Raw genomic sequence first — 27,500 nt, forward strand, 5'->3', positions numbered from 1 at the left:
CTTGAATTATGGAGGGGATTGTTCTGGGGCTGCTGAAGGCATGATGGATATTGTAGATGAAGGCAAGAGGTTTTGTCATTTTTTTTTCTGTGGTTTATGGAAAGGAATCCTCTTGACAGTTTTGAAGAAGGCTAAGCAATGGACTTCAGCTGCTTTGGGGTTGCCTTTGGCTTCTGGACAGTATTTCTTTTACCACATTACCCTCTGCTTGGGCCCAGGCTTTGAAAGGGTTACAAGCAGATTTAGATCCTCACTATGGGATGTTCAAGAAGAAAGGTTTGTCATCTACCCTGCCACTAACAGCTGTATGACCTGGGACAAGTCACTTGAGCTAGTGTCTTTATCTACAAAATGAGTGACTTGAAGGGAATAAACTCTGAGAACATATCAGCTCCTAAAACATGATATTTGAAAGTTCTATTCGAGGAACGATGATGATGATGATGACCTAGCATTTACTGCTTCCATTATATGCCAAAAATTTTAAAAGCACCATCTTAAGAAAAAAGGCCTAAAGTTTTTATTCTGGGTACCATAATCACATGAGAAGATGAAAGCCTTTCAGAGTGATGCCCAGGTCCTGGGGCTGGGAATGGGACACCTGAGCAAAGCACAACGTGATAATTCTCTCCCCAATTATTGTTCCACCATGAATTCAAATGCAGAGACCCCTTGGCCCACAGAACCTTTGGACCACACAATACCCAGGGGGGATTGGAGGATACACAGGCCAACTTACTTTTTATTGCATGTTTTGATGTTATTGACCCAGGATTACTTGGGGGTTCTGCATTCAAGATTCTGTGTGTTTTTTTCCAGGTTACTAGTCTGGCCACTGAATCCTTGCTGCAGAAACTGCCATCCAGCATGGACTTGCCCAGGGCCCCATCCCCAGAGGGGCTGGGACAAGAAACAAGGCAGGCAGGAAGCCTCTACTGTTTGGGATACTGGAGTAGGAAGCAGTTGGGTTAACAGTCTCAGGTAGGAGAATGCAGGTCAGACTCAGCTGTTATCTTCAAGTAAGGATAGGGCCCTTTTGAATTTAATCTTGGCAATTTTACAAAAGTATGCAGAATCATATAGTGAACTTCTATTCATTACCCAGCTTCAACATTTGTCAACGACTCACTGATCTTGTTTCATGTATCCCAACCCCTGCCCCTGCCCCACCCCACCCCCCACCACAGTATTTAAACACAGATCTCAGACAGGAAGCCATCTCACTCAAGAATGCACATCCTTGGTCCCCGCTCCACACCCACACATCATTGATTTTGTCTGCATTCTTTCTATCCTCTTTCCTATATCTTGCCCACAGGTCATACCTAAAATAAATAAGCTCTAGCCCCCTCTTCCTTCTTCTCTTCTCCTTCCCTGCCCCGTCAACAATCCCCTTCAGACCTGTAGCCTACAACCTCTCCTGAGAGACTGATTCTTTTCTTTAACATAGGGGCTCGATCAAGACTCCCCACCTGATATGCTATTTCAAAGAGTCACATGCACCCCAATGTTTATAGCAGCACTATCAATAGCCAAGTATGGAAAGAGCCCAAATGTCCATCGATGGATGAATGGATAAAGAAAATGTGGTATATGTATATACAGTGGGATATTACTCGGCAATCAAAAAGGATGAAATCTTGCCATTTGCAACTATGTGGATGGAACTAGAGGGTGTTATACTAAGTGAAATTAGTCAGAGAAAGACAAATATCATATGACTTCACTCATATGGGGACTTTAAGACACAGAACAGATGAACACAAGGGAAGGGAAACAAAAAGAATATAAAAACAGGGAGGGGGACAAAACATAAGAGACTCAAAAATATGGAGAACAAATAGAAGGTTACTGGAGGGGTTGTGGAAGGGGGGATAGGCTAAATGGGTAAGGGTCACTAAGGAATCTACCCTGAAATTATTGTTGCACCATATGCTAACTAACTTGGATGTAAATTTAAGAAATAATAATAATAATAAGACTCCCTACCTGAGAAAGTAATTCCCTCAGCTCCTCATCCACAGTAGACATGACTCCCTTTGTCTCACTTTCCCTTTATGGCCATCCTCAAAGAAAAATCTATGGGGCACCTGGGTGACTCAGTCAGTTAAACAGCCAACTCTTAATTTTGGTCAGGTCATGATCACACGGTCATGATCACACAGTCATGATACGGAACCCTTTGTTGGGTTCCATGCTGGTGCATGGAGCCTGCTTAAGATTCTCTCTCTCCCTCTGCCCTTCCCCCACTCACTCACATGCCATGCTCTCTCTCTCAGAAAAAAGAAAAAAAGAATTAAGTCTAAACTTGCAGTTTCTACTTCCTCTCTTCCCATTCACTCTTCAGGCAGCTTTGGCAGTGATTTCCACATACTGAATCCAATGGGCACTTCTCCAGTTGTCCTGCTTACCCTGGTGGGTTTGCCTACCTACCAATGTAATATAAGTTTATTGTGTTCAATCTGGAAAAGAGAGAAGGCAAATAGGAAAACTTAAGTGAGTACTGAATAAATAATATATGAATACTAAAATAGTATTTTCTATTATTCATTTTGATGTATCTGTCACCAGTGGTTTTTTTTTATATATAAATTTTTTATATTTTAACAGCTGCATGGTATTCTATCACATGGTCATGCCATGATTTAGTCCTTGTTGCTGGATATTTAAGTTATTTCAACTTTTAAATATGAACAATTCTAGGATAAACATCCTCATAGATACATTCACCTTTTACATACATCTACCTTGATTTCCTCACATTCTCTCTTTCTGGAAAACCCATCTGGACATTGAGCACACCCATCTCTCATTGTTCCCTGAGTCTAACTATGGATGGTCTTTGGGAAAGTTCACATCTCTCCAGTGTCCTCACTGTGCTCTCTCTTGGCTGACTCAGCTCCAGGTACAACTTGAGCAGCCACCGGTCTGCAGTTGACTTTCACCTCTCTGCCTCCCGCTCAGACCTCACTCTTAAACTTTCATTTCTAGACATCTGCACTTGGGTGTCCCACAGGGATCTCAATGATGATGACTAACTGAAGGCTCTACTGCCCACCCTTCCCCTACCCCAAATACCCCCAAATGCCCATTTCTCTTATTATAATCTCAGTGATCAGTACTACTGTAATTCTCAGACACCCAAGGCCCCAAACTGGGGACTGTCCCACATTAATTGTCTTCAGTCATTTGCAAACAAACTGTTCAGGTTCTACCTCTTAAATTCTTCTGCTGTCTGCTTTTCTCAGACTCCACTGCCACTGATCTAGATTGGGCTTCATTATCCCCCCTAAATTAATGCAGTGGCCCCCCTAAGCTGTCTGTCCTCCAACTCTGATTACAAACCACACTTCTCTGCTTAAAATCCTTCCACTAGCTTTCCAGAGCTTCAGGATCAGGCCCTGGGCAAAGCATATAGGCAGGGTCTTCTGTGGCCTAGCCCCTGTCCACCTCTTTGACCTTCTTTCTCCATTACTCCCCTGTCCATTGTGGGCTCTACATTAGTGCTCTTTATCCAAGTGTTTCCCATATTTCTCCATATTATCTCTCACTAGACTTAAGGACAGGGCAGTCTTACTCATCTTTGCACTCCAATACACAACACGGTTAAACCAAAGGGAACAGTCATGTATGAAAAGATCTGGGTCTCCCTCATCAATACCAACTGTAGGCGACAAGGAAGGGGGCTGTGGTGCTGTCTCCAGGGCAGCCTTGTCAGGGCACACAGGACCTTGCTCCCAGGAACCACCTGGTCTGGTAACCCATGAGCAGAGATAGGGCCTGATATCCATGAAGCCTCCTTGATACCCAAACCCTCAGAAGCTTCTGGAGCTAGGGTGCCCCAAACCAGCTCTCCTGGAACAAAGAACCCAGGCTTCTATACCATGGCCTCCTTCCTATATTATTTCTATCTCTGGTAGTGAAATTTCCAGCAATGAAGTACTCACTGAAATATAGCTTCATTCACAGGGATGTTTCTATAATCTAAACAGTAAAAATAAATGAGAATAGGGAAGAAGGAGAGGAGAAAAGGAGGCCAAGAGGATTTTAAAGCCTTCTATGGGATCATTTCCATAGTTGTAAATGCTGGGAAACTGACGCTCACCTACTTCAGGTTAAATTCCTCTTTGCAGCCCATATGGTTGCAGCTCCTTGCTGTTCATGGGAGAGAACCACACAAATGTGTTAGATCTAGAGCCGGGGTCCGCAAATTCTAGCCTGCTAGCCAAATCCTGTCCACACCTGCTTTTGTAAAGTCTACGAGGTACAAATGTTTTTTATACTTAAAAACTCTTTTAAATGTTTATTTATTTTTGAGAGAGAGTAAAGAGCACGAGTAGGGGAGGGACAGAGATATAGAGAGACACAGAATCCGAAGCAGGCTCCAGGCTCTGTGCTGACACCAGACTCGAACCCGTGAACCCCAAGATCATGACCCGAGCTGAAGTTAGACACTCAACCGACTGAGCCACCTAGGAGCCCCTGGCTTTTATATTTTTTAATGATTAAAACAAAAAAAAGACTGTTTTATTACACATAAAAATTATATGAGATTCAGTTTTCAGTGTCCATAAATACAGTTAAATTGGAACATAGCCAGGGCTCCTGGATGGCTCAGTTGGTTAAGCATCCAACTCTGAATTTTGGCTAAGGTCATGGTCTCATGGTCTTAAGATGGAGCCCCGCGTGGGGCTCTGCACTGAGTGTGGAGTTTGCTTGAGATTGTCTCTCTCCCTCTCCCTCTGCCCCTCCCTGGTTTGCACGTGCACATGCTCTCTTTCTCTTTCTCTCTAAAAATAAAAAATAAAAAAATGAATTGGAACACAGCCATATCTGTTCATTTACATATTGCCTTATGGCAGCTTTCACACTACAATGGCAAAGTTCAGCAGTTGCAACAGAAACCACCATGATCTGCCAAGTCTAAAATATTTCCTATCAGTCACTTTGCAGAAAAAGTTTTGCAATCCCTGATCTAGCGTACCAAAAGGACTGAGAATTACAGAGAAATAAAGATGCAAAAATTCGGATGAAAGCAATGATTTCTTTATTTCATCCAAGAATTCACATACTTTATCTTTATCCTTTTTTCCCCCAAAACTTACTTCAGCTGTAACGTTCAAAGATATTTCAAATAGTCGTTACAGACCCTATACTTACCTTTTTTCTCTTGGCTCCATATATGTAGATAAAGATGTATATATATATTTTAAAGATATATATTTTTAACTTTGAACAAAAGAAGTACAGGCACACGATTTTTTAAAAAGTCAAAAAGCGACAGGTTTACAATTTAAGCAAGAGTCGACCCCACCTCCCCATTTACAAACAACGTCTTAAAAGTGGTTCACCTGTATCTCCTTGTAGTAACTTAACTAAAAAATGTGCTTAATTGCTCTTTCTTGATTGTTCAAGTTAGATGTTATCTAAACTGTGTCGTCACAAATGAAGATAGAGGTTATCTTACAACTTTTAGTTAACTCAGTAATCAGTGTTTACTTTATGACTGTGTAAATATTTCTCACCACAGAGACAAGTAGCATTCCATGGTTACGTTTCTCACATCCATATTTTTGTTTTCTTCCATGTTTTTAAAAGCTAAGAGGGGGAACTCTGTGTCCCAATACTGTCAGAAATTCTAGGTCTCTAATAATGATCTTCCCCAAACTCAGTACACTGCAAATTATCAGAGCAATTACATATCTATAAAACAGATTATGAAACACAGATGTTGCTTAAAAAATAAACAGTCTGTTCAGAATTACAGGCACTCAGGTCTGCACTCCCCTTCCATGTCACAATACCTCATGTGGCTTTTACATAAGAGTTTTGGCCCTTTGCTTTCAATCCTAAAGGAAAAGAGTAAGAAGAGTAAGGAGGACAAGTCTGCATTGCTCACTTCATCTGCTTACAGAACATGTTATTGAAGAACCACTGCCCCCAGACTTCCCTGTTCCAGCCTCTAAAACTGAAAGTAAATCAAGGAGGCCAGGACTCCCGGTCCACGAGCTATTTTCTTAGAATGCGATGTTAACTTAGGATTTTAAAGGTTCTCAACAAGAACCACCTGAGTTACCTGCCTAATCCCAGAACTTTCTTCAGTGTGAGACCAAGACATTAAGGTGGACAGGGATCAAAAATCTAATCCACCTCCAGGTGGAAGGACTCTAAAAATCACAATCCAAACCTCAAATGATCACTTCACATACTTTGGGTTGAGAGCTGACTTATAAGCAAGAACTTTCTTGTTACAAACAATGCTGAAATGAATAAACCTTGTACACAAACAACACTTTGACACATACACAAATACATGTAAAGGATAAATTCTCAAAAGTAGAATTGTTGGGGTAAAAAAAAAAAAAATATATATATATATATATATATATACATATACATATATATACATATATAGTTGTTTTCAATGACATGTAGAGGATCTTTCAGAATTTGATCTTTTTTGCTTATACTCAATATGATTTCTAGATCTATATTGTTCAGGACTACATGGTTATAATTAAATTGCATTTTCTATGCATCGTGTATACTCACTTCTCTAGGCTAATTAGGGAATGATTTATCATAGATTGTGTTTCTAACCCCAGCACCTCCCCATGTTATATTTGCCTGAGGACAGTCCCTTCTAATGCCACCTGTTTATATCATCTACCCCCACACCTATTCTCTATATCCCTTCAATTTCAAATTCATCCATGTAGTGTTGTTTATAATCTCCTCAATTCCAAGTTCAGCAATGCTCTTACTTTTGCAGAAACAGTGGGTTATAATAAAGGTAGCTCCACACTGATTCACTATAGATCAGTAATTCTGACCCAACAAAAGGAGACATCAGGCCATGGTGCGTGCCATGATGATTTGGAGTACCCTGACCAGTAACAAGGAGAAAAATATGATCATTTCTCAGAAAGAAACTGAGAGGGCCCCTCCTCTCAGAGATTATCTCCTCTCAAAGAAAATAAAATTATTTTCATTCAACTGTACTTAGAAAAGGTAAGTATCTTTTGACTTAGATCAAATCCCTTTTAGAAATAATTTTAGCAAAAGTCTTCCAGTCTGTCTTTAGACAGAAAGCCACATTAAACAAAATATGATTGCCTCAACCACATGAGCAGAGTAGTTAGTACCAGCTTTGTTAAAGATAGAAGTCTGAATGCTTATTGCATTTGGCAGTTTAGTGATTTGATTTTTGCTGAAAATAATGTTTTGAAGTATTGGACAACCAGAGAAATTAAAGAAACGTCTGTCCCATATCCTCTAGGAGAACATTGGCCATAATCTTTGAGACCCAATTTGATAATAAATGTATTACGACTTTAACACAAAAGTAGAACAATGAAAATATTGTCCACTTAGGAATATATTACATTTTTAAAATGATACTCAATGTTGGTAATACTTTGTCTGGAAGCAATCTGGAATATTTACCAAAAGTCTTTGTGTGTGTGTGTGTGTGTGTGTGTGTGTGTGTGTGTGCGCGTGCGCTTAAATTTCCTCCTGAGAACAGTTTTCCAATAACCTCAAAACACACCCTTCCATTTACAAACAATTGATGTACTAATCACAAATCATTCTCATCTATTTATTAGCTAGTTTCAGTAAAGCCATACATAATCCAAGGTCTTTCTTTACAATGTCCTAGTGTTTTTATTATTATTTTAACAAGATGAACTGTGGTTTTGTATACTGTCATTAGAAAGGACTAAGGATCACAAGCATACTGAAATGCAGAACTCAGATCTCAAGAGTTTTTTTTTTTTTAATGTGAAGATGTGGGATGTGAGATTATAATAAAACAATACAATGGACCCTTGTGCTGTTAGAACTGTTTACTTATCTTGACCCTGTGAAAGTGGATACCAAACCAAATGTTCATTATTAAAACTTAATACAAACACACACACACACACACACACACACACACACACACACACACACACGAGTGCAAGCAAAACTGGGAAAATCTGAATAAGATTAGTAAATTGTATCAATGTCAGTATCCTGGTTATGATATTGTATGATAGTTTTGTTCAATTTAGCATTGAGGGAAACCATTGCAAAGTATATAAGGGATCTCTGTGCAATGTTTTTCACAATAGCATGTAGACCTACAACTGTCTCAAGAAAATATTCTGTTTAAAAATGTGAATCTGGGGCACCTGGGTGGCTCAGTCAGTTGGGCATCCAACTTTGGCTCAGGTCATGATCTCATGGCTCGTGGGTTTGGGCCCCGCATTAGGCTCTATGCTGACAGCTTGGAGCCTAGAGACTGCTTCAGATTCTGTGTCTCCCTCTCTCTCTGCCCCTCACCCTACTCACATTCTATCTCCCTCTCTCAAAAACAAATAAACATTAAAAAAATTTTAATAAAAAAATAAAAATATGAATCTGCCAAGATAAATGAAGTGCAAAGGTGCCCCTAGGTAAAAGAAGAAATTAATCTGTGTACTATTTAGCTAGGAGACAATTACATATAAAGGGATAACTATATATTGTAGAGGTTGGGAGGTGTCATGACTAGTTCAAGTGAGGTCATCCATTTTTGTTAAGAGAGGGGAAGAGGGAAAGAGGGGGAGTGACTGTTCTATAAATCCATATCTAGAACCTTATTCTTGGGAAATAGAAATGTTTACTATAGCATTATTTATAATAATAAAAAAACTGGAAACAATCTATAAGTTCTTCATTATAAATTTGAGCAATACATGATGATTATTTCCATCATGGAATGTCACATAACCATTTAAACAAAGTTGTAAGATACCAAAGAGGGAAAGGCTATATGTACTTTACAGTATCTAAAGAATTAGACAGTTACATGGGGATAACGAGGAGGCAAAGGCTGGCAGAGTATATATCAAAGTGTTAATAATGAACACTAAAAAGAAATTTGAGACAATCTGAGAAAAGGTCAATGCAGAATGGGTATGATATTAAGTAATCATTGTAGATTTTTGTTGGGTGTAGTAATGCGTGTGTGTTTTAAGTCCTTCCTTGCCCTTTATTCATTGGTGTTACATATTGAAGTAAATACAGATGAAATGAAATGATGTCTGGACAAATTTGTTCTAAATAATCCAGGAGTGTATATATATTATTTTTACAACTTTAAAATAAATGTTAAGAGTAGTTATCCCTGGACTGTGTGATTATAGGTAACTAGTCCTTTTCTTTATACCTTCCTATATTTTCTAAGTTTTCTATGATGATCAACTAAAAAAATCAGGGGGAAAAAGTAAGATATATTTAGAAAAATCAGACCAGAGAATTAAGTTATTTATACACGGGTAATTGCAGCACTAATTATATTAATCTGGAGACAGTCCCTTTTAAGGGGCAATTTACCTTTAGACTTATCAGCTGAGTGGTTGCAGATGCCCTTAACTGTGGATGGTGGAACCGATTGCTCACAGCTCGCAGAAGGATCCATGCAGCTGCTTTTCTGTCCAAATCACCTGGACTTGGGCCCAGTGGCTTCCTGATGTGTCCCATGGCTCTGAACAGATCTATCTTAGACTAGTGGTTCTCAACAAGAGGAACCCACCAAAATAACCAAGGGCAGTTATTTTTTTTCAAAATACAAATACCAAGTAAGTCTTCATAGGGTAGAGACACATATATTATCTAACAGTTCCCCAGGCAATTCTGATTCAAATAAGCAAACTAATATATATTAAATGTAGTATAGGAATAATTCTCTGTGTGTATTAACTTGCTTACATACACCTTAAATATTTTTGGAATTATAAGTAAGAAGGTAGTAAAAACCAGTCATTTGGGGGAGGGGAACTGGGTGGTTGGGGACAGAGAGACTTTTCACTGTGTTTTTTAATTGTATGCAAATGAATGCATTCGCTATTTAAAAATGGTATCAAGTGGGGAAAAAAAATTTTAAGAGCCTCTGTCTGCTTTAAACACTCAGCTCATCAGAAGCACTTTTCGTTGCTAAAGTGGTCAAACTTCTGTAAAGTGGACACATTTTTTGGCTGAAATTTTTGCTAAAAAAAGTTTCCAAAAAAGCATCTAATGTTGACCTAAGAACACTATAAATAATAATCTTAATGGATCTCACATTCTGATAGTTACAGAAACCACTCACCACTTTAGAGCGACACATTTTACCATTAAAAGTACAAACAGCTTCCATGGAGGAAAGAGGGTTTTCAATTTACAATAATAGTTAGTAAAACATTTCATAAAATATCCCTGGTAGTAACTATTGTCTGGCTTACTCACGGGCAGAAGTAAAAGTAAGCTTTTCCTTAATATCATTTGTGCTGTTTGAATTTTGTTCTAAGTACATGTGTTACCAGTATAAAAAAAAATTTTTTTTTAAATGTGAGCATTTAAGACCGTATGACCAGATGAAACAATACATGTAGCCAATTCACAACCCTATCTTTGCACTTTTGAGTTCAAAGGACAAGGCCAACTTACATTTTCAAAAATCAGATTCCAATTCAAAACAATGGGGGCTCAGCGTTACAGAGGTCACCTGGAAAAGATTAACTAGCTACAACGATGAGCTGTTACGAGTAATCTAACGGCCTGAGCCCATTGACTAATAGAAAGACCAACAGATGGAGCAACAAGATAGGAACCTCTGTTCTTTAATCCAGTGGCAGTGATGCAAGTCATTTAATCTTCCTAGAGCCCAAACTTGCTCACCGATAAAATAGAAATGTTCTTTATTCAAGAAGACTGTCAAGAAAATAATACTGTGGGAAGTTCTATTGAATGTTTACCCCACTTTAAAAGAGCACCTTGGGGATGCCTGGGTAGCTCAGTCAGTTGAGCATCTGACTTCAGCTCAGGTCATGATCTCACAGTTCATGGCATTTCAGCCCTGCATCGGGCTCTGTGCAGACAGCTTGGAACCTGGAGCCTGCTTCAGGTTCTGTCTCCCTCTCTCTCTCTGCCTCTCCCCCACTCACTCTGTTTCTCTCTCTCTCAAAAATAAATGAACATTTTTTAAATAGATAGATAGATAGATAGATAGATAGATAGATAGATAGATAGATAGATAAGCAAGCACCTTGTAGGAGCACCTGAGTGGCTCAGTCGGTTAAGTGTCTGATGCTCAGGTCATGATCTCCCAGGTTCATTAGTTTGATCCCTGCATGGGGCTGTCTGATGTCAGCGCAGAGCCTGCTTCAGATCCTCTGCCTCCCTCTCTCTGTCCCTCTCACTCTCTCTCACTCAAAATAAACAAACATTAAAAAAAAAAACAAACAAGCATCTAGTAACAACTTTTCCAGGTTTAACATTGGGTACACATGCACATGTGCACATCACACACACTGTTAAATCTGGAAAATTCTTCTTCCATCCCCCCAAAATTAAAATGCAGGGAACAAATGATCAGTTTTCAAAACTCAGGGTTTCACATTGATTAAAGTTTTTTTTACAGTGCTCTAGTTAAAAAGGACATGAGAATTTATTGTTGACCTATCTATACTTCAAATGCATAAGACCCTTTTTATTTTATAATTATTTTCTAAATATTAAGTTTATGTGGAAAATTCTGTTAAAATATTCAAGGATTGACATAAAAAAATCAATCTCCTCTTACCCCTTCATTGTGAGGTGATTTTGACAACTGCTAAGCAAGAAAAGGTCAAATTAGATTTGAATAAGGACTTCAAGTTTACATGCTCCTAGGTCACAGTGAATCAACTTTCAGGAGAATCAACTTTCAATCCAGAAATGAGAAATGAGAAATTTTTCTCTGAGGTTAGTTGTCCTTGGTTAAAGTTACTTTCCAAATGACCAATATGAAATAATCCTGTGGTTCCTGCTAGTTGTTTTAAATTGATTTTTAAAATTTTTTTTTTAACGTTTATTTATTTTTGAGACGGAGAGAGACAGAGCATGAACAGGGGAGGGTCAGAGAGAGGGAGACACAGAATCTGAAACAGGCTCCGGGCTCTGAGCCATCAGCCCAGAGCCCGACGTGGGGCTCAAACTCACGGACTGCAAGATCATGTCCTGAGCCGAAGTCGGCCGCCCAACCGACTGAGCCACCCAGGCATCCCAAAAAAATTTTTTTTAATTTACTAACTTTCTGTCTCTTTTCAGTTTATCCCTAGGTTGTAGATGTGAAATGACCCTCCAAAGAGAAAAGTCTCCACAAAGAAATTTACCAGTTAAGATAGGATATGACTGTAAAAATTAGTATCATCACACATATAATGGGAAACCCCACAAAAAGACAATAGAAAGAAAAATATCCCATTGGTCTATTCACTCAGCACATTTTCAAATAAGAAAAAATCCAGGAAAAAAAGAGGGAGAAGAAACTCATCCTAAAATGAGAAGAAAATCAACAAAGCAGAAGTGTGACAGCCTCAGAGGAAGTTTTCATACATGCCCAGGCATTTCATCCCAGGCTCCCCTCGACACAGCCTTCTCTGCACTGACCAACAGCCAAACCACATCTCTCTGGGCAGCACAGTCAGTTCCAGAAGTTAAAGGATTTCTCAAAAGGTCAGGGTTGTGGACACATTGCTCAAACCAAACAGGAGAATGTAGAAATAAGAGGAAAAGCGGATGGATGTATTAGGGCTGTGTAATACATGTGCTAGGAGTTATCCCAACAGGATTTGTAAGCAAGTCGTAACTACACCATTAGGGAGAGAATAAAAGAAGCTGCTTAAAAACAAGACCTGGTGTGTCACTTCCTTCTCCACCCCAGTCAGCCAGAGCCAGCCTGGTATCCTTACTCAGAGGGCCATACAGATGTAACAGCAGTCAGGCACCCAAACACTCCTACCGTCCAACCCAAACCTTGGAATTCCCCAAGGACAGGACCTCAAAGTGATGTCAAGTCCTGGTGGATTCACTGTTTCCAGTCCTATAATAACCCTTCCACCTTAACCAAATCTTGGCAGCCAAGGAAGCCGTGTGGTAGATATTTTAAAACTAAAGCCTATCCAGAAAAGATAGACACCTCCCCCCACCAAAAAAGGAATAAACTCTATTCCATACCTGGGTGGGTGTTACTGGGTTACAAAACTAAAAAGAGCTGTGTCCAAGTTGAAGGGTGAGCCTGCACTACTCAGTGCTGCCTCAGGGTCCAGGCTGCCTTGGGAATAGGAGTTTAAGGTCATGGAGGAATGTCATAGAAGACAGCAGCCCTTTCTCTTCTGCTTAATTGAAGTTTCACTTCATTCGGGCAGCCACAGACATCCCAGCAGTTGACATTTCATGAGCTCACAGGGACTTCTCCAAAAGCAAATGACCAAATAAATGGTAAGGATAGTATAAAAGAAAGGGAGCAAGAGGTGAATCTACAACTTTAAACAGACTTAAGAAACATATCAACCAATGAATAATCCAAAGAAGAAATTAAGAAAATTCTATTTACAATAGCATCACAAAGAATAGAGTAGGTGATGAATACATGGAGCACAGATGATACTTAGGGCAGTAAAAACTACTCTGTATGACAGTGTAATGGTGGATACACATAATTATGCTGTATTATTATATTGTCCAAACCAATAGAAGGTACAACACCAAGAGTGAAACCTAATGTAAACTATGGACTTTGTGTCAATGTTGGTTGATCATTTGTAACAAATGCACCACTCTGCTGTAGGATGATGATAATGGGGGAGGCCACATGAGCATGGGCAGGAGGTATAGGAGAAATCTCTGTATCCTGACCTAAACTGTCTAATAAAGTCTGTTAAAAAAATAAAATAAAATAAAATAAAATAAAATAAAATAAAATAAAATAAAATAAAATAAAACAAAATGAAATAAGACACTTAGGAATAAACTTAACCAAGATGGGGAAAGACTTAAACAGTGAAAACTACAAAACAGTGATGAAAGAAATTAAAGACATAAATAAATGGAAAAAATATCTCATGTTCATGGATTATAACACTTAATATTATTAAAATATTCATACTACCCAAAGAATCTCTACATTCAATGAAATCCCAATGGCCTTTTTTGCAGAAATAGATTTATATGGAATCTCAAAGGACCCCAAATAGCCAAAACCATTTTGAAACAAAGCCGGAGGCCTCACACTCTCTCTCTCATTTCAAAACATATTACAAAGCTACAACAATCAAAATAGTGTAGTTCTAGCATGAAGACATATAGACCAATAGAACAGAATAGACAGCTCAGAAATAAATCCGCATGTTATGATCAAATGATTTTTGACAAAGGTGCCAATGCTACACAATGGGGGAAGAGAATCTCTTCAACAATGGTGTTGGAAAAACTAGGCACCCACTTGTAAAAGAATGAAGTTGGACCCACACTTTACACCATACACAAAAATTAACTAAAAATGGATTAAAGATCTAAACGTGAGAACTAAAACTATAAAACCCCTAGAAAAAAGCATAGAGGGAAATCTTCACAACGCTCAAATGGGCAATGATTTCTTGGATATGACACCAAAGGCATAGGCAACAAAAGTAAAAGTAGACAAATGGGACTCCATCAAACCTAAAAACTGTGCATCAAAAGAAGCAAAGACTGAAAAGGCAATCTATAAAATGGGAAAACTATTTGCAAACTATTTATCTGATAAAGGGTTATAAAGAGCTCCCATGCTCAATAACAACAAAATAAATAACCTGATTAAAAAAAAATGGGCATAGGACCCAAGTAGACTTTTCTCCAAAGAAGATATACAAGTGACCAATATGCTTATGAAAAGATGCTCAAGATCACTAATCGTCAGTGAAATGCAAATCCAAACCACAATGAACTATTATTTCATGCCCCCTTAGGATGGCCATAAACCAAAAAAGCTGGAAAATAACAAGTTTTGGTAAGAATGAGGAGAAATTAGAACACTTGGTACACTGTTGGTAGGAATGTAAAATGGTACAGCCATTTTATGGAAAACAGAATGGAGGTTCCTGAAAATTTTTTAAAGAATTACCATATAGAGAGAATATAGAAATTCTATAATCCCACTTCTGGGTATATATCCAAAATAATTAAAAACAGTTTCTCGAAAGAGACTCATAAATATGGAGAATGAACTGAGGGTTGCTGGAGGGATTGTGGGAGAGGGGATGGGCTAAATGGGTAGGGGCATTAAGGAATCGACTCCTGAAATCATTGCTTCACTATATGCTAACTAATTTGGATGTAAATTAAAAAAAAAATAATAATAAAGTTTAAAAAAAAAGCAGGTTCTCGAGGAGATATTTGCACACCCATATTCATTGCAGTATTATTCACAATAGCCAAGAGGTGGAAGCAATCTAAATGCCCATGAATACATTAATGAATTCTAAAAATGTAGTATATACATTGTGGAATATTATTTAACCTTTACAAAGAAGAAAACCCTGTCATATGCTACAACATAGATGAGTCTGGAGAATATAATGCTCAGTGAAATTAAGCCAGTCACAAAAAGACAAATACTGCATGATTCTACTTTATATGAAGAATCTAAAGTAGTCAAACTCAGAAACAGAAGCAGAATGGTGATTACCAGGGATTGGGGGGAGGGGGAAAGAGTTCAGTGGATATAAGGTTTCAGTTTTACAAAATGAAAAAGGTTCTAGAGATCTGGTGTGCAACAACGTACATATAGCTGTTACTAAGTGTATACTAAAAATGGTTAGGATAGTAAATTTTATGTGTTTTTTACCACAATTAAAAAAAAAACAGATCAACCAATTGCAATGTATGGAACTCATCTGTAGCTTGATTCAAATAAGCAATGAATAAATTTATGAGACAATGAGGGAAAATTGAATGCCGACTGGATATTTGATATTAAAGCATCATTTTTTGTGTGTGATAATGGATTTTTTTTATGTGATTCCTCTTTTAGATAATCAAATATTTCATGGGTGAGATAATATCTGGAATTTGCTTTGAAATAATCCAGAGGGGATGGGAGGTAATGGAGGAATCAAGATGGCCATGAGTTGAGACTTATTGAAGCTAGGTGATGGGTACATGGGGGTCACGTAATTATGTACTATCTACTGTTATGTATGTTTTTTTCTTTTTTTAAATTATTTTTGGGGCGCCTGGGTGGCTCGGTCGGTTAAGCGTCCGACTTCGGCTCAGGTCATGATCTCACGGTCTGTGGGTTCGAGCCCCATGTTAGGCTCTGTGCTGACAGCTCAGAGCCTGGAGCCTGTTTCAGATTCTGTGTCTCCCTCTCTCTGTGACCCTCCCCCGTTCATGCTCTGTCTCTCTCTGTCTCAAAAATAAATAAACGTTAAAAAAATTTTTTTAATTATTTTTTACGAAAAAATTTTGTTAATGTTTATTTATTTTTGAGAAAGAGACAGAGTGTGAGAGGGGGGAGGGGCAGAGAGACAGGGAGACACAGAATCCGAAGCAGGCTCCAAGCTCTGAGCTGTCAGCACAGAGCCTGACGCAGGGCTCGAATTCACGGACCACAAGATCATGACCTGAGCTGAAGTCAGACGCTTAACCGACTTACCCAGGTGCCCCTGTTTTTTTTTCCATAGTAAAGACTAAAATAAACATAAACCAGGTACCTCAGGGGAGGGGGGGCGGCTATCGTGTATTTATACTTCGCCTTGAACTCATCTACTGAGACTCCCTCTTCTCACCATCAACAAGTGGACCCAGGCCCTTCAGGGTGAATCCAGGTGTTCTGTGTTGGCAGCATTCTCTAAAACCTTTGGTGTCTGCAACGGCTCTTTCCCTAAGCGACAAAACAGGGAACTCAGCCAATCTTTAAAAGTGAAAAAACTCAGGGGCAGCAACTTGGGCTTAGTTGAGCAGCTCGTTGTTGTACTGAGTTATGGTTTTAGGAATGTGGTATTTCAATAAGCATTTCTAGACTGGGTGGCTAGATTCACTGCCCAACAGTCCACAGAGTCCTTGAAGGAGCAGCAGGCCACTCCAGAGCCCCAGCATCTGGGCACATGGACATTAGTAAAAGGCAGGGGCCTCTGCCTAGGTGGAGCAGCAAATGGGGAGAAGAACCCCAAAGGAGGTATGGACAAGGGCACCAGACACAGAAAAGAGGCAGCAAAACCTTTGCACTTCGTTGGAAGTTTTGTCCAAAGCAGGCTCTTCCCTAGAAGAAGGAGGGAAACTCTCTTCCACTCCCAGCACTGCCTGGCTCCCTGCCCCAGCCTGCTCTTCCTCCAACAGCTCCCACACAGAAACAGCACCAGTTCTCAGGAGGCTGATGTTTTTCAAACTTAGATTTAGGACAATAGGGACATGAGGGCCACTCAGACTCCTCACTCTTACCCCAGACCTCCTCTTCCCTTACCAGCCAGAGGGTGAGGACAGTAATACCCAAACCAAATACCAAAGGAAGACAGAGAACCCCAGGTTAATTTCTACTGCCACTGAGATTTATATTTTAATAGCTTGATGACTGAGGGAAGCCCTTATGATGGGTATCTTTGGTAAAAGAGAATACAATTAAAATAATCTATTGTTATATCTATACAAGTGGTTCAGAAAGAAACTACTTTCACAAGAAACTATGGTATAACACTTTAATAATTTCAATAGAACCAACTTCAGGAACAGATGCACGCATACATAAAATTCAAACAATTGAACAGTGTACTTAAATGCATCAAATTCTTAAAAATCCCCAAAATGGATTCACAGATATGAAAATTTTGAAGTACTGCAGACTAGAGTAAAACAGACAAGATTATTACTTTGCATTTACCAATAAGACAATAGCCTGTAGACACATTAGACCTTTATGAGAACACTTGTAGGAAATGTTAGAGACTCATTAAAAAGGAATACAATTGATCTCAGAAAGATGAATTTATAGCTAATAATTTCTTTGGTCCTCCAAATCACATCTTTTTTTACTTTAAAATACCAAACATGAGTTGAGTGCTTAATTCCAGTTCTTAAATGTCTAAACATTAAGCAGGATAATGTTTATATCAGATTAGATTTTTTTAAAGGAACTCAGAATGAATTAACACTGTATTTCAGAAACTCCAAGTATAGAAAAATATAGAAAATAGAAGTAGGGAAGAATTTTTTTTTTTTAAACATTACTTCTGGGGGCGTCTGGGTGGCTCAGTTGGTTAAGCAAACAACTCTTGGTTTCAGCTCAGGTCATGATCTCATGGGTTTGTGAGATCAAGCCCTGCATTGGGCTCTGTGCTGACAGAGCAGAGCTTGCTTGGGATTTTCTCTCTCCCTCTCTCTCTCTCTCTCTGCCCCTACTCTGCGCATGCGCGCTCACTCTCTCTCTCAAAATAAATAAATAAACTTAAATAAATAAATAAACAGCACTTCTGCCACCATGTCCCATCATAAGTCAAATGACATCAAAGTGGCAGATTTAGGACCATCAAGGTTAAAGAAAGCACTGCAATTAGTTCTTAACGTAACAGAATAAATCTGAAGAGCATGAGGTCAACCAAATAAGAGACTTTTCCATGGAATGACTGTGGTTGTGTTTTTGCAGGGGAGTTGGGTTTTTCTTTGTTGTTTTAATTTGGCCCACACTGCCCCAGTGGAGGAAATTTCAGGTAGTCATTAATAAGGCAACAGCTTCCTGGAAGAAAAGACCTATATACCACTTGAACAGTTACACTGAAGACAAGACCCACAGGGACCACAAGAGGAGCCAATATGGGGGCTTCCTATATGTTCCAGTAATTCCAGAAAATTACAGTGCATTTTCATAGGCACCAACAATGCAGCTTTCATTAAACATTGGATATCGGTCACAATGCAGTCCACAGTTAGTTCATTCTGCCATCTTTCATATTCACAGAAGCTATGGTTCTGCAGACCTGAAAATGATGGACATTCTCAAAAGTTTCTGGAAATACATAGAAAAATACTTGATAAGACTTTAAAAAAAGTTTTGAGGCATCTACAAGGAATACACAAAGTAAGCTTGCAAGAGACTTCTAAAGGTAAAATTGTGAGGACTAGTTATTTGCAGTGTTGGTACTTAAGTCTCATAAAATAACGGCTTTTTAAAAAATGGCAAAGGTAGCTACACTCTAAGTGGTGTGATATTCGCATCAAGGCACAGAGAGTTAAATGTCTAAATCCCTGTATGTTGACATGGGAATACATTCGTAAACAAAAGGAACAAATTCTTTGTACTTGAATTTAAAAAAGAACAGAAAGTAGAAACGTGCCTTTTTAGCTCATAGTAAAATCAAAAACATAGATATCCTACCACCTTCCCTTTCATGACTAACATTATAACTGGACAGTTAAAAAAATAAATATATAAAAAATAAAGTGCCCTGGCAGTTTATGAAATGTGATTATGGTGGAGCCTGTTGGACTTTGTGTTTGCAGAGCAATGCTGCATGCCGTACAGGAATTATTTTAAGCACTACACCATTTTTGTTTGGGGAGGGGGAAAAAACAGTATATTGGCCATAATTTCCTCCCATTCCCAAAATTCCTACGCTTATGAACCCAATTACCATAGTATTTGAACAAAATACTTGAGTTTTTCTTCCTTTCCAGCACCCAATGGTTATCCAAATGGCAGTGGTTTTGTGCATGTAACTTACACTATTTGGCAGTTTCCTTGACAGTTACCACTAAAAGGTGGCAAGAAGAAAGTAGAGGGCTCACCCCTTTATTAATTACTTTTATTTCATTGCTATAAATAATTATTAAACACAATTAGTGACAAGGGATAAAGTTCACATCTGTAACAACTGGAAACGGAATGTACAAACAGTTAAGACCAGACAAACAATGTTTCTAGTGGCACGATCTGCAAACCACAGGACACACGCTGAAGTTCAGCTCTTAATGAGAGTTAGAAACTCTTCCCGAGTCTTTGGATCTTCCCGGAACACACCCAACATCGTGCTGGTCACAGTTTTGCTGTTCATTTTCTGTACCCCTCGCATTACCATACACATGTGTCTACAAAACAAGACAACAAAGGTGGCTTAAAGAAATCGACAGTTGCTGGTTTGGTTTTTAAAGTAAGAAGCAAGCCAAAAAGTTAAGTCTGATTATACTGAGTTCACGGCTACCAGCTGTATCCAATATCACTGCTTAGACAGATTTGACCTGAAGTTTTCATTAAGTTTCTCAGTGGTTGAGTCTTTGATGCATCTAGCAGAAGGGGAAAAAAAGGAATTTTCTTTCTTGTGAAAATACTACAAGGGGTCCGCAAAAATACAACAACTTCTGGATAAAAAGAAATACAGAATTTTCACTTGAACGGTCTTTAGGACCCAGACAACACAATGCTAGCTTAGGTGCTAGGAGAAATACTGAAGTATGCTGGTCTCACCAGGCGAATCCAGAGAACGGTGACCACAGTGAGCCTAAGCAACCTGATGAGGCCAGACAGCATGCACAGCACAGAGCTCATGCCATGCCAGGAGAATGGAGAAGATGTGCGCAATTCCCATAATTCATTCTAACTTAAATAAGTGTCTTCAGGTGCCCTGTGCACACAGTCTTAGCTCCATTTTTTAAAACGTGTGACAAAATATCAGGAAAAGTCTGCATAGAGCAACAAAGAGCTAAAGAAGAAATCAAGAGAAGACATAAAATGCTACAGTTGCACAAATCACTACACTGATGACTCCCTACACCTCCATAACCCTCACCAAAAACAAAACAAAGCCTGTCTCCTGTACCCAGGTTCCTATATCAACAACACAGTAAGTGAAAGAGGTTAAAAAAAAGCTTCAGTCTCAGAGACAGAAAATGGGACAGTGTCAATTGTGTGCCACCACCCAGCGCTGGGAAAAGAGCAGCACTAAATATCACTTCCATGCACCACAAGGACATTATGAAAGGCAAACATAGACTTACGTTGCTTCCACCACCACCCCAACTCCAGCGGGCCGCAAGGCTTCTGTGATGGCTACTGCGATTTGTTTTGTAAGACGCTCTTGAACTGTGGGTGTGACAAGAAGCTCGGTTTAGGAGTCTGATACACCCAGCCGTCTTTAGAGTTATTTGTTGTCTTTAGAATATCTGAAGTCTTAAAAAGCAGACTTCTGTGAGGTTTGAGAGCCAAGGCACACCAGCTTTTCCCAGTTTGCTTTGTCTGCTGCCTGGCCCACAGGGGGCAGCTGTTCAATTCCCTCACCTGCAGAATAAGTACTGACGGGGGCTCAGCACCACTGGAGGGAATGGTAAGAATGACAGCTGTCTCTTAGGTGTGCAGTGAGACCAACAGAATATTGACAACAAGCACCTCCATGCAAATGAACAAATAGCTCGCAACAGGATTAACAAAGGCGCTACAGTCCAAGTATTGAATTGTATGTAAAGCTGGAGACCAACCATTTAACCTAAGCAATGCAGTTCCTGTGCTGAATAAACAACTCATCTCTGAAAACACATTAAGAGTGTTCACTGCAGCACTGCATCTATTTGAAAACTGACAAAATTTTCAAATATCTATTAGAGCAGGAAATGGTTAAATCAAGCCCCAGCACGGCCGTACAATGGAATGCTAAACAGCCAGCAAAATCAATGAGATAGTTATATGCATGTAGGGAAAAAAACATGTTTTATTTGTTAAGTGAAAAAAAATAGGGGGGGAAAAGTGAAGCCCATTACATACAATATGAGGCCATTTAAAAATATAATAAAAATAAATTGATTTCAAAATGTTGGTAGATGCATGAAATACGAAGGAGTGTGCAAATACATCAATGATTTCTTCTGGAGGCTTGAAACACTGCAGGCTTTCCCTTTCTATCTTATATTCCTATGAGGTTTTGATTTTGGTAAGTCGCATGTATTCTACTTGAAATAAGAACAACAACCAAAAATACTTTTTCCTTAAGAAAAAATGTTTTTCTGTAAATAAAAGTTTAAAAGTTTACCTTGTAATCGTCTACTATAGATTTCTACAATCCTAGAAAAGAAAGAATCGTTTTAGTTAATCATAAATTAGTTTGAAGTGGAATTCATAAGGCTTCTTCAAAAGACTAAAAGGACTTTATTGAAGCAATTGTAGGGTGTGGGCAGGAGATTGAATCTTCTAAGAGGGGAAAAGATACAAAAACTAATGGAAATGAGAAGAGGGAGGGTCTTGAGGAGACCACTAAGCATGACACAGAGTGGTACTTCCCAATGTCCCCAAAGAGAGAGAATTAGATGAACATTCACTTAGGAAAAACACAATGGGACGTAAGTTTAGAGCTCCCAAGTCATCAATTTTAGGCCAAGTCTCAAGTGTTCTAATTAATCATATTGTTTAATCACAGCTTAAAGTTCAAGTTAAAAATAAAAGACTATTTGTTAATTAATAGCAGGCCACTGTCAACTATTGTACCCACTAAACCTATTAGGATAATCAGATTAGAACTGAACAGACTTCTTCAGACATCTCTTTATAAGATAGATCTATATAAGCACTCAATACGATTAACTCCCCAAATTAAAAGCCTCCTGATCTTAGCTTATAACACAATCTGTCAAGTGATGGATTTTCCACTTTCAACATCTTTCACTCTAACTTGTGAAATGTAAAGACGGCCACGTGAATTACTCATTTGAGGATAACAATTCATGTTAAGGATCTTTTTTCAAAATTTGGCTTTTTAGTCCTGAATTTGGACTCAATTTAAGGATCACCTCACCTATGAGGCATTTTATGGCTCTTCCTCCCACCACTATGCTGCTCAGATAAAACTGAAAAGTTGTTCCTTTATATCCATTACAGCCAATAAAGTCAGTAATGGGTATGCCACCCTGTTTACCACTCATCCTGAAGGCAGGAGCCACCCTGATTCTTCTTCGTGTTTCTAGTAGATTTATAACATTGAAGGAATACATGTTTTCAATTTTGAACAAAAACCTGAGGAAGGATGGTATTCAAGCTCCTGGATAGGTCTCATTTCTTCCGGACCAAATCTTTCTATATATTTCTTCTGACAGTTCTCCAGCTGATTATTTTCTGTTGTATTAATAGGAGATGCCATTAATTTAAAAATTAGTCATGTTGGGGTGCCTGGGTGGCTCCGTCTTGATTTCAGCCCAGATCACAATCTGACAGTTCATGAGATGGAGCCTGCATCGCACTCCATGCTGACAGTGTGGAGTCCGCTTGGGATAATCTGTCTCCCTCTCTCTCTGCCCCTCGCCAGCTGCGTGTGCTCTCCTTCCCTCTCTCTCTCAAAAATAAACTTTAAATAAATAAATAAAATAAAAATTAGTAATGTCTTCCTTCTCATAGTCATTTCTTTCTCTCGAGAATTTCAGGTACAACATTAGACAACAGTGATAATATTAGGCATCCATATTTTGCTCTACACTTTAACAGGAATGCCTCTAACATTTGCTATCACCCATGATGCCTGCCTGTTTCTGGCAGATAGCCACTCTCCTGCCAAAGGAAAGCCATTCATGTAGATCATTAATTGAGTGCCTTCTACATGTATGATTATGTGATAAGCAGGGCCCCTGTGCTCAGTTTATAATTTATTCATAGTTTATTCATTTTTCATTTTTTTTTAAATTTTTTTTAACGTTTATTTTTGAGACAGAGAGACACAGAGCATGAATGGGGGAGGGGCAGAGAGAGAGGGAGACACAGAATCGGAAGCAGGCTCCAGGCTCTGAGCCATCAGCCCAGAGCCTGACGCCGGGCTCAAACTCACGGATCATGAGATCGTGACCTGAGCTGAAGTCGGACACCCAACCGACTGAGCCACCCAGGCGCCCCCATTTTTCATTTTTAAGTAAGCAGTAGGCATTGAATCTCTGTCTTCTCAGCATTAAAAATAATCATATAGCTTCCCTGAATTAAAAAAAAAAATCTTTATTTTGCCCTCTTCCTTGAAGATAATTTGTTGAGAGGTATTTGTTGAAAGTAGAATTCTAGGGGCACCTGGGTGGCTCAGTCGGTTGAGTGTCTGACTTTGGCTCAGGTCATGATCTTGCAGTTTGTGAGTTCAAGCCCCATGCCGGGCTCTGTGCTGATAGCTCAGAGCCTGGAATCTGCTTTGGATTCTGAGTCTCCCCCCGCCTCTCTCTCTGTCCCTCCCCCCACTCACACTCTCTCTCAAAAATAAGCAAATATTAAAAAGAAAGAATTCTAATTTGACACTGATAGTTGCCTTTTAACGTTGCCATTAGCAAACAATCATCAGTCTAATTGTCATTACCCCCTTAGGTAATATTTTTCTCTGCCACTGCTTTTATGACATTTCAGAATGTGTACCCTGAGGTTTTTTATGTTGTGTCAGATGGGGGTTTAATTTTATTTGTCCTGTTTGGGATTCATTAGGGTCCCTAAATCTAAAGACTATGTTTTTTTCCATGTGCTCCCCAAAACTTTTCAGCCATTACCTTCTCTAATATTGCACCTACCCCATTACCTCTGTGATCTCCAGGAATTTCAATCAAGGACATATTAGACCTCTTCAGTCTTCCATGTCTCTTACATTCTCACTCATATTTTCCACCTAGCCCTCTGTGTTACATTCTGTGCTATTTCTTCAGACCTTTCTTCCAGTTCACTATTTTTTACTGTGTCTAACCTGCTATATAATGTAACTGTATTGGGCTTCAATCCAATTATCACTTTTTTTTTTTTCTAGAAGTTTTTTTTTTTTTTTTTATAAGAAGAAGCTTTTTTTTTTTTTTTGAGACAGAGAGGGACAGAGCATGAACAGGGGAGGGGCAGAGAGAGAGGGAGACACAGAATCCGAAGCAGGCTCCAGGCTCTGAGCTGTCAGCACAGAGCCTGATGCAGGGCTCGAACTCACGAACCGTAAGATCATGACCTGAGCCGAAGTCAGACGCATAACCAACTGAGCCACCCAGGCGCCCCAGAAGTTTTGTTTTTCTAATCTAATTCTGAAAATTTGCCAAACTTTCAGTACTCTTATTTTCTAACGTATTCGTTGTATATTCTGCATCTGCTAGCTTCAGTCTCTTCCCTGTTTGACTATTTGTTTCATCTGACTCTGACCCATGGTAGGTTTGGTTTTTTTTGTTTTTGTTTTTACTTTTGGTGCACTCATGCTCCTTGGAATTCTTTGAAGCTGAAATAAAAGTGCATCAGAGAATGAGCACTTGTCTCTGCCAGGTGCTGGAAGGCTACCTCATTGGGAACCTCTGAAATTAAATTACTGCCTTGGATTTTCTGAGGACCACACATGGTGATGTGAATTTTGAACCCAAATCCTTGTGAATACATAGTTATGGGTTCTTTTTCTTGCACTCCCCAGAACAAAGCTAACAGGTAATATCTCTCCCAATTTGGGGTGGGATAGGGAGGACAGAACCCTGACTTTGACTCCAGTGCCAGCTAATTCTTGTAAATTCTCACTGGAATTGCTTACACTTCCACCAATGTTTGAAATGTTCACACACATTATATCTCAGTACGCTATACTAGGAGGGATATCATTACCATCTAGTTTACCATACTCCCAGAATCTATAGTTCTTGGGAGTTAACCTCCTTGGGTCATGATGAAAACAATACTTGTGCCTGTTAGAGGAGTTTTTTTTGGGTTTTTGTTTGTTTGTTTTTGGTATTTAGGATTTTTACAACTACATTTATAAGTGAGATTAGTCTATAATCTTTTTAAGTGCTAGCTTTATCAGACTTTTACCAGGAATAGGTAGCTTTATCAAATTAATTATATAGCTTTTCAGGTTTACCTGAATAATTTATGCAACATTGGAATTAGTGGTTACTTGGAAGCTGCCTATTAAATTGACCATCCACTTCTTTCCCTCCCACCCAGCTCACATTACTTTGACTTTTTCTAATGGTTACTAGTCTATATAAGTTTTCCAACTCTTGGTTCATTCCCTTCTCCATCTTTTTTTTTTTTTTTAACTTATTAAGATGTAAAGTTTCTAAAACATACTTTTAGTTACATAGCCTCTCATTTCTGGGTATAAATCTTTCTCCTCTCAGACTTCTAAGCAATCTATGATGTATGACCTTTTGGGTTTATGTTTTCTACTCTTTTTTAATTTTCTAATTTAATCTTTTGATTTTCTTCTTTCCCATTTGTTCTATTAAGCTTGCTTTACAAATTCTTTTTCTTTAAAAAAAAATTGGATGCTTAATTTACTTGTAGTGTTTCTTTTTAAAAAAATTTTTTTTTAAATGTTTATTTACTTTTGAGAGAGACAGAGACAGAATACAAGTAGGTTAGGGGCAGAGGGAGAGGGAGACACAGAATCCGAAGCAGGCTCCAGGCTCCAAGCTGTCAGCACAGAGCCCGACGTGGGGCTCAAACTCACAAGCTGTGAGATCATGACTTGAGCTGAAGTCAGTCGCTCAACCCACTGAGCCACCCAGGCGCCCCTGTAGTTTTTCTTATTTATTTATTATTTTTTTTAAATTTTTTTTTCAACGTTTTTTATTTATTTTTGGGACAGAGAGAGACAGAGCATGAACGGGGGAGGGGCAGAGAGAGAGGGAGACACAGAATCGGAAACAGGCTCCAGGCTCCGAACCATCAGCCCAGAGCCTGACGCGGGGCTCGAACTCACGGACCGCGAGATCGTGACCTGGCTGAAGTCGGACGCTTAACCGACTGCGCCACCCAGGCGCCCCATAGTTTTTCTTATTTAATAATGAAAGCATTTGTGGCTAAAAATTTATCTCCAAAGTGCAGGTTTTTAAAATTTTCATCTTTACTGAGGTATAATTGACATAAAAATTATAAAGATATTTACAAGTGTATGTAAGATATTTAAAGTGTAGGCTGTGATTTGATATATGATGCACTGTGGAAAAATCCCATCTAGTCAATTAATACACCCATCACCTCACATATTTATCTTTTTTTTCCCCCCAGTAAGAACAATGAACACTAGAGTACAGATATCTCTTCAATATCCTATCTTTATTTCCTTTGGATATATACCCACAAGGATTGCTGAATCATATGCTAGTTCTATTTTTAATTTTTTGAAAAATCCCCATACTGTTTTCCATAGAGGCTGCACCAGTTTACATTCCCACCAAGAAAGTACAAGGATTCCCTTTTCTCCACAGTCCCACCAATACTTATATCTTTTTTATAATTCTGTAGCCATGCTAACAGATGTGAGGTGATATGTCATTGTGGTTTTGATTTGCATTTCCCTAATGATTAGTGAAATTGAGCACCTTTCACTTACCTGTTGGCCATATGTATAACTTCTTTGGAGAAATGTCTTTTCAGTTCATTTGCCTATTGTTAAAAATTGGATTGTTTCTTTGCTATTGTGTTGTAGGAGTTCTTTATATTTTTTTGCACATTAACCCCTTACCAGTTATGTAACTTGGAAATATTTTCTCCCATTCTGTAGGTTGCTTTTTCATGGTTTCCTTTGCTATGCAGAAGTCTTTTAGTTTGATGCAGTCCCACTTATTTGTTTTGTTGCTTTTACTTTTCCAGAAAATCATCACCAAAACCATTGTCAAGGAGCTTACCCCCATGTTTTCTTCTAGTTTTATGGTTTTAGGTCTTATGTTCAATCCGTTTTGAGTGGATTTTTGTGTATGGTATAAGAAAGGTATCCAGTTTTCCTAACACCATTTTTTAAAGT

The 27,500-nt window shown here is 38.8% G+C and overlaps 1 protein-coding gene across 4 annotated transcripts in view; it reads right to left on the reverse strand.

Annotated features, from left to right (window-relative positions):
- GCH1 (GTP cyclohydrolase 1) overlaps nt 1-27,500 on the reverse strand; it is an 82,547-nt gene that overhangs the window by 17,422 nt on the left and 37,625 nt on the right. For 2 of the 4 annotated variants that reach the window (XM_042989739.1, XM_042989737.1), the window contains 2 exons: nt 21,819-21,850; nt 20,794-20,878 (listed from right to left, as the gene is read on the reverse strand). In XM_042989739.1, coding sequence (XP_042845673.1) covers nt 20,794-20,878; nt 21,819-21,850 — 117 coding nt within the window. Of the gene's footprint in view, nt 1-18,204; nt 19,888-20,793; nt 20,879-21,818; nt 21,851-27,500 lie in introns of those variants that run through there. The other 2 variants (XM_042989741.1, XM_042989740.1) reach the window with 2 other exon arrangements.

The sequence above is a fragment of the Panthera tigris genome, chromosome B3, assembly GCF_018350195.1.
Source record: "Panthera tigris isolate Pti1 chromosome B3, P.tigris_Pti1_mat1.1, whole genome shotgun sequence".
NCBI lineage: Eukaryota > Metazoa > Chordata > Mammalia > Carnivora > Felidae > Panthera > Panthera tigris.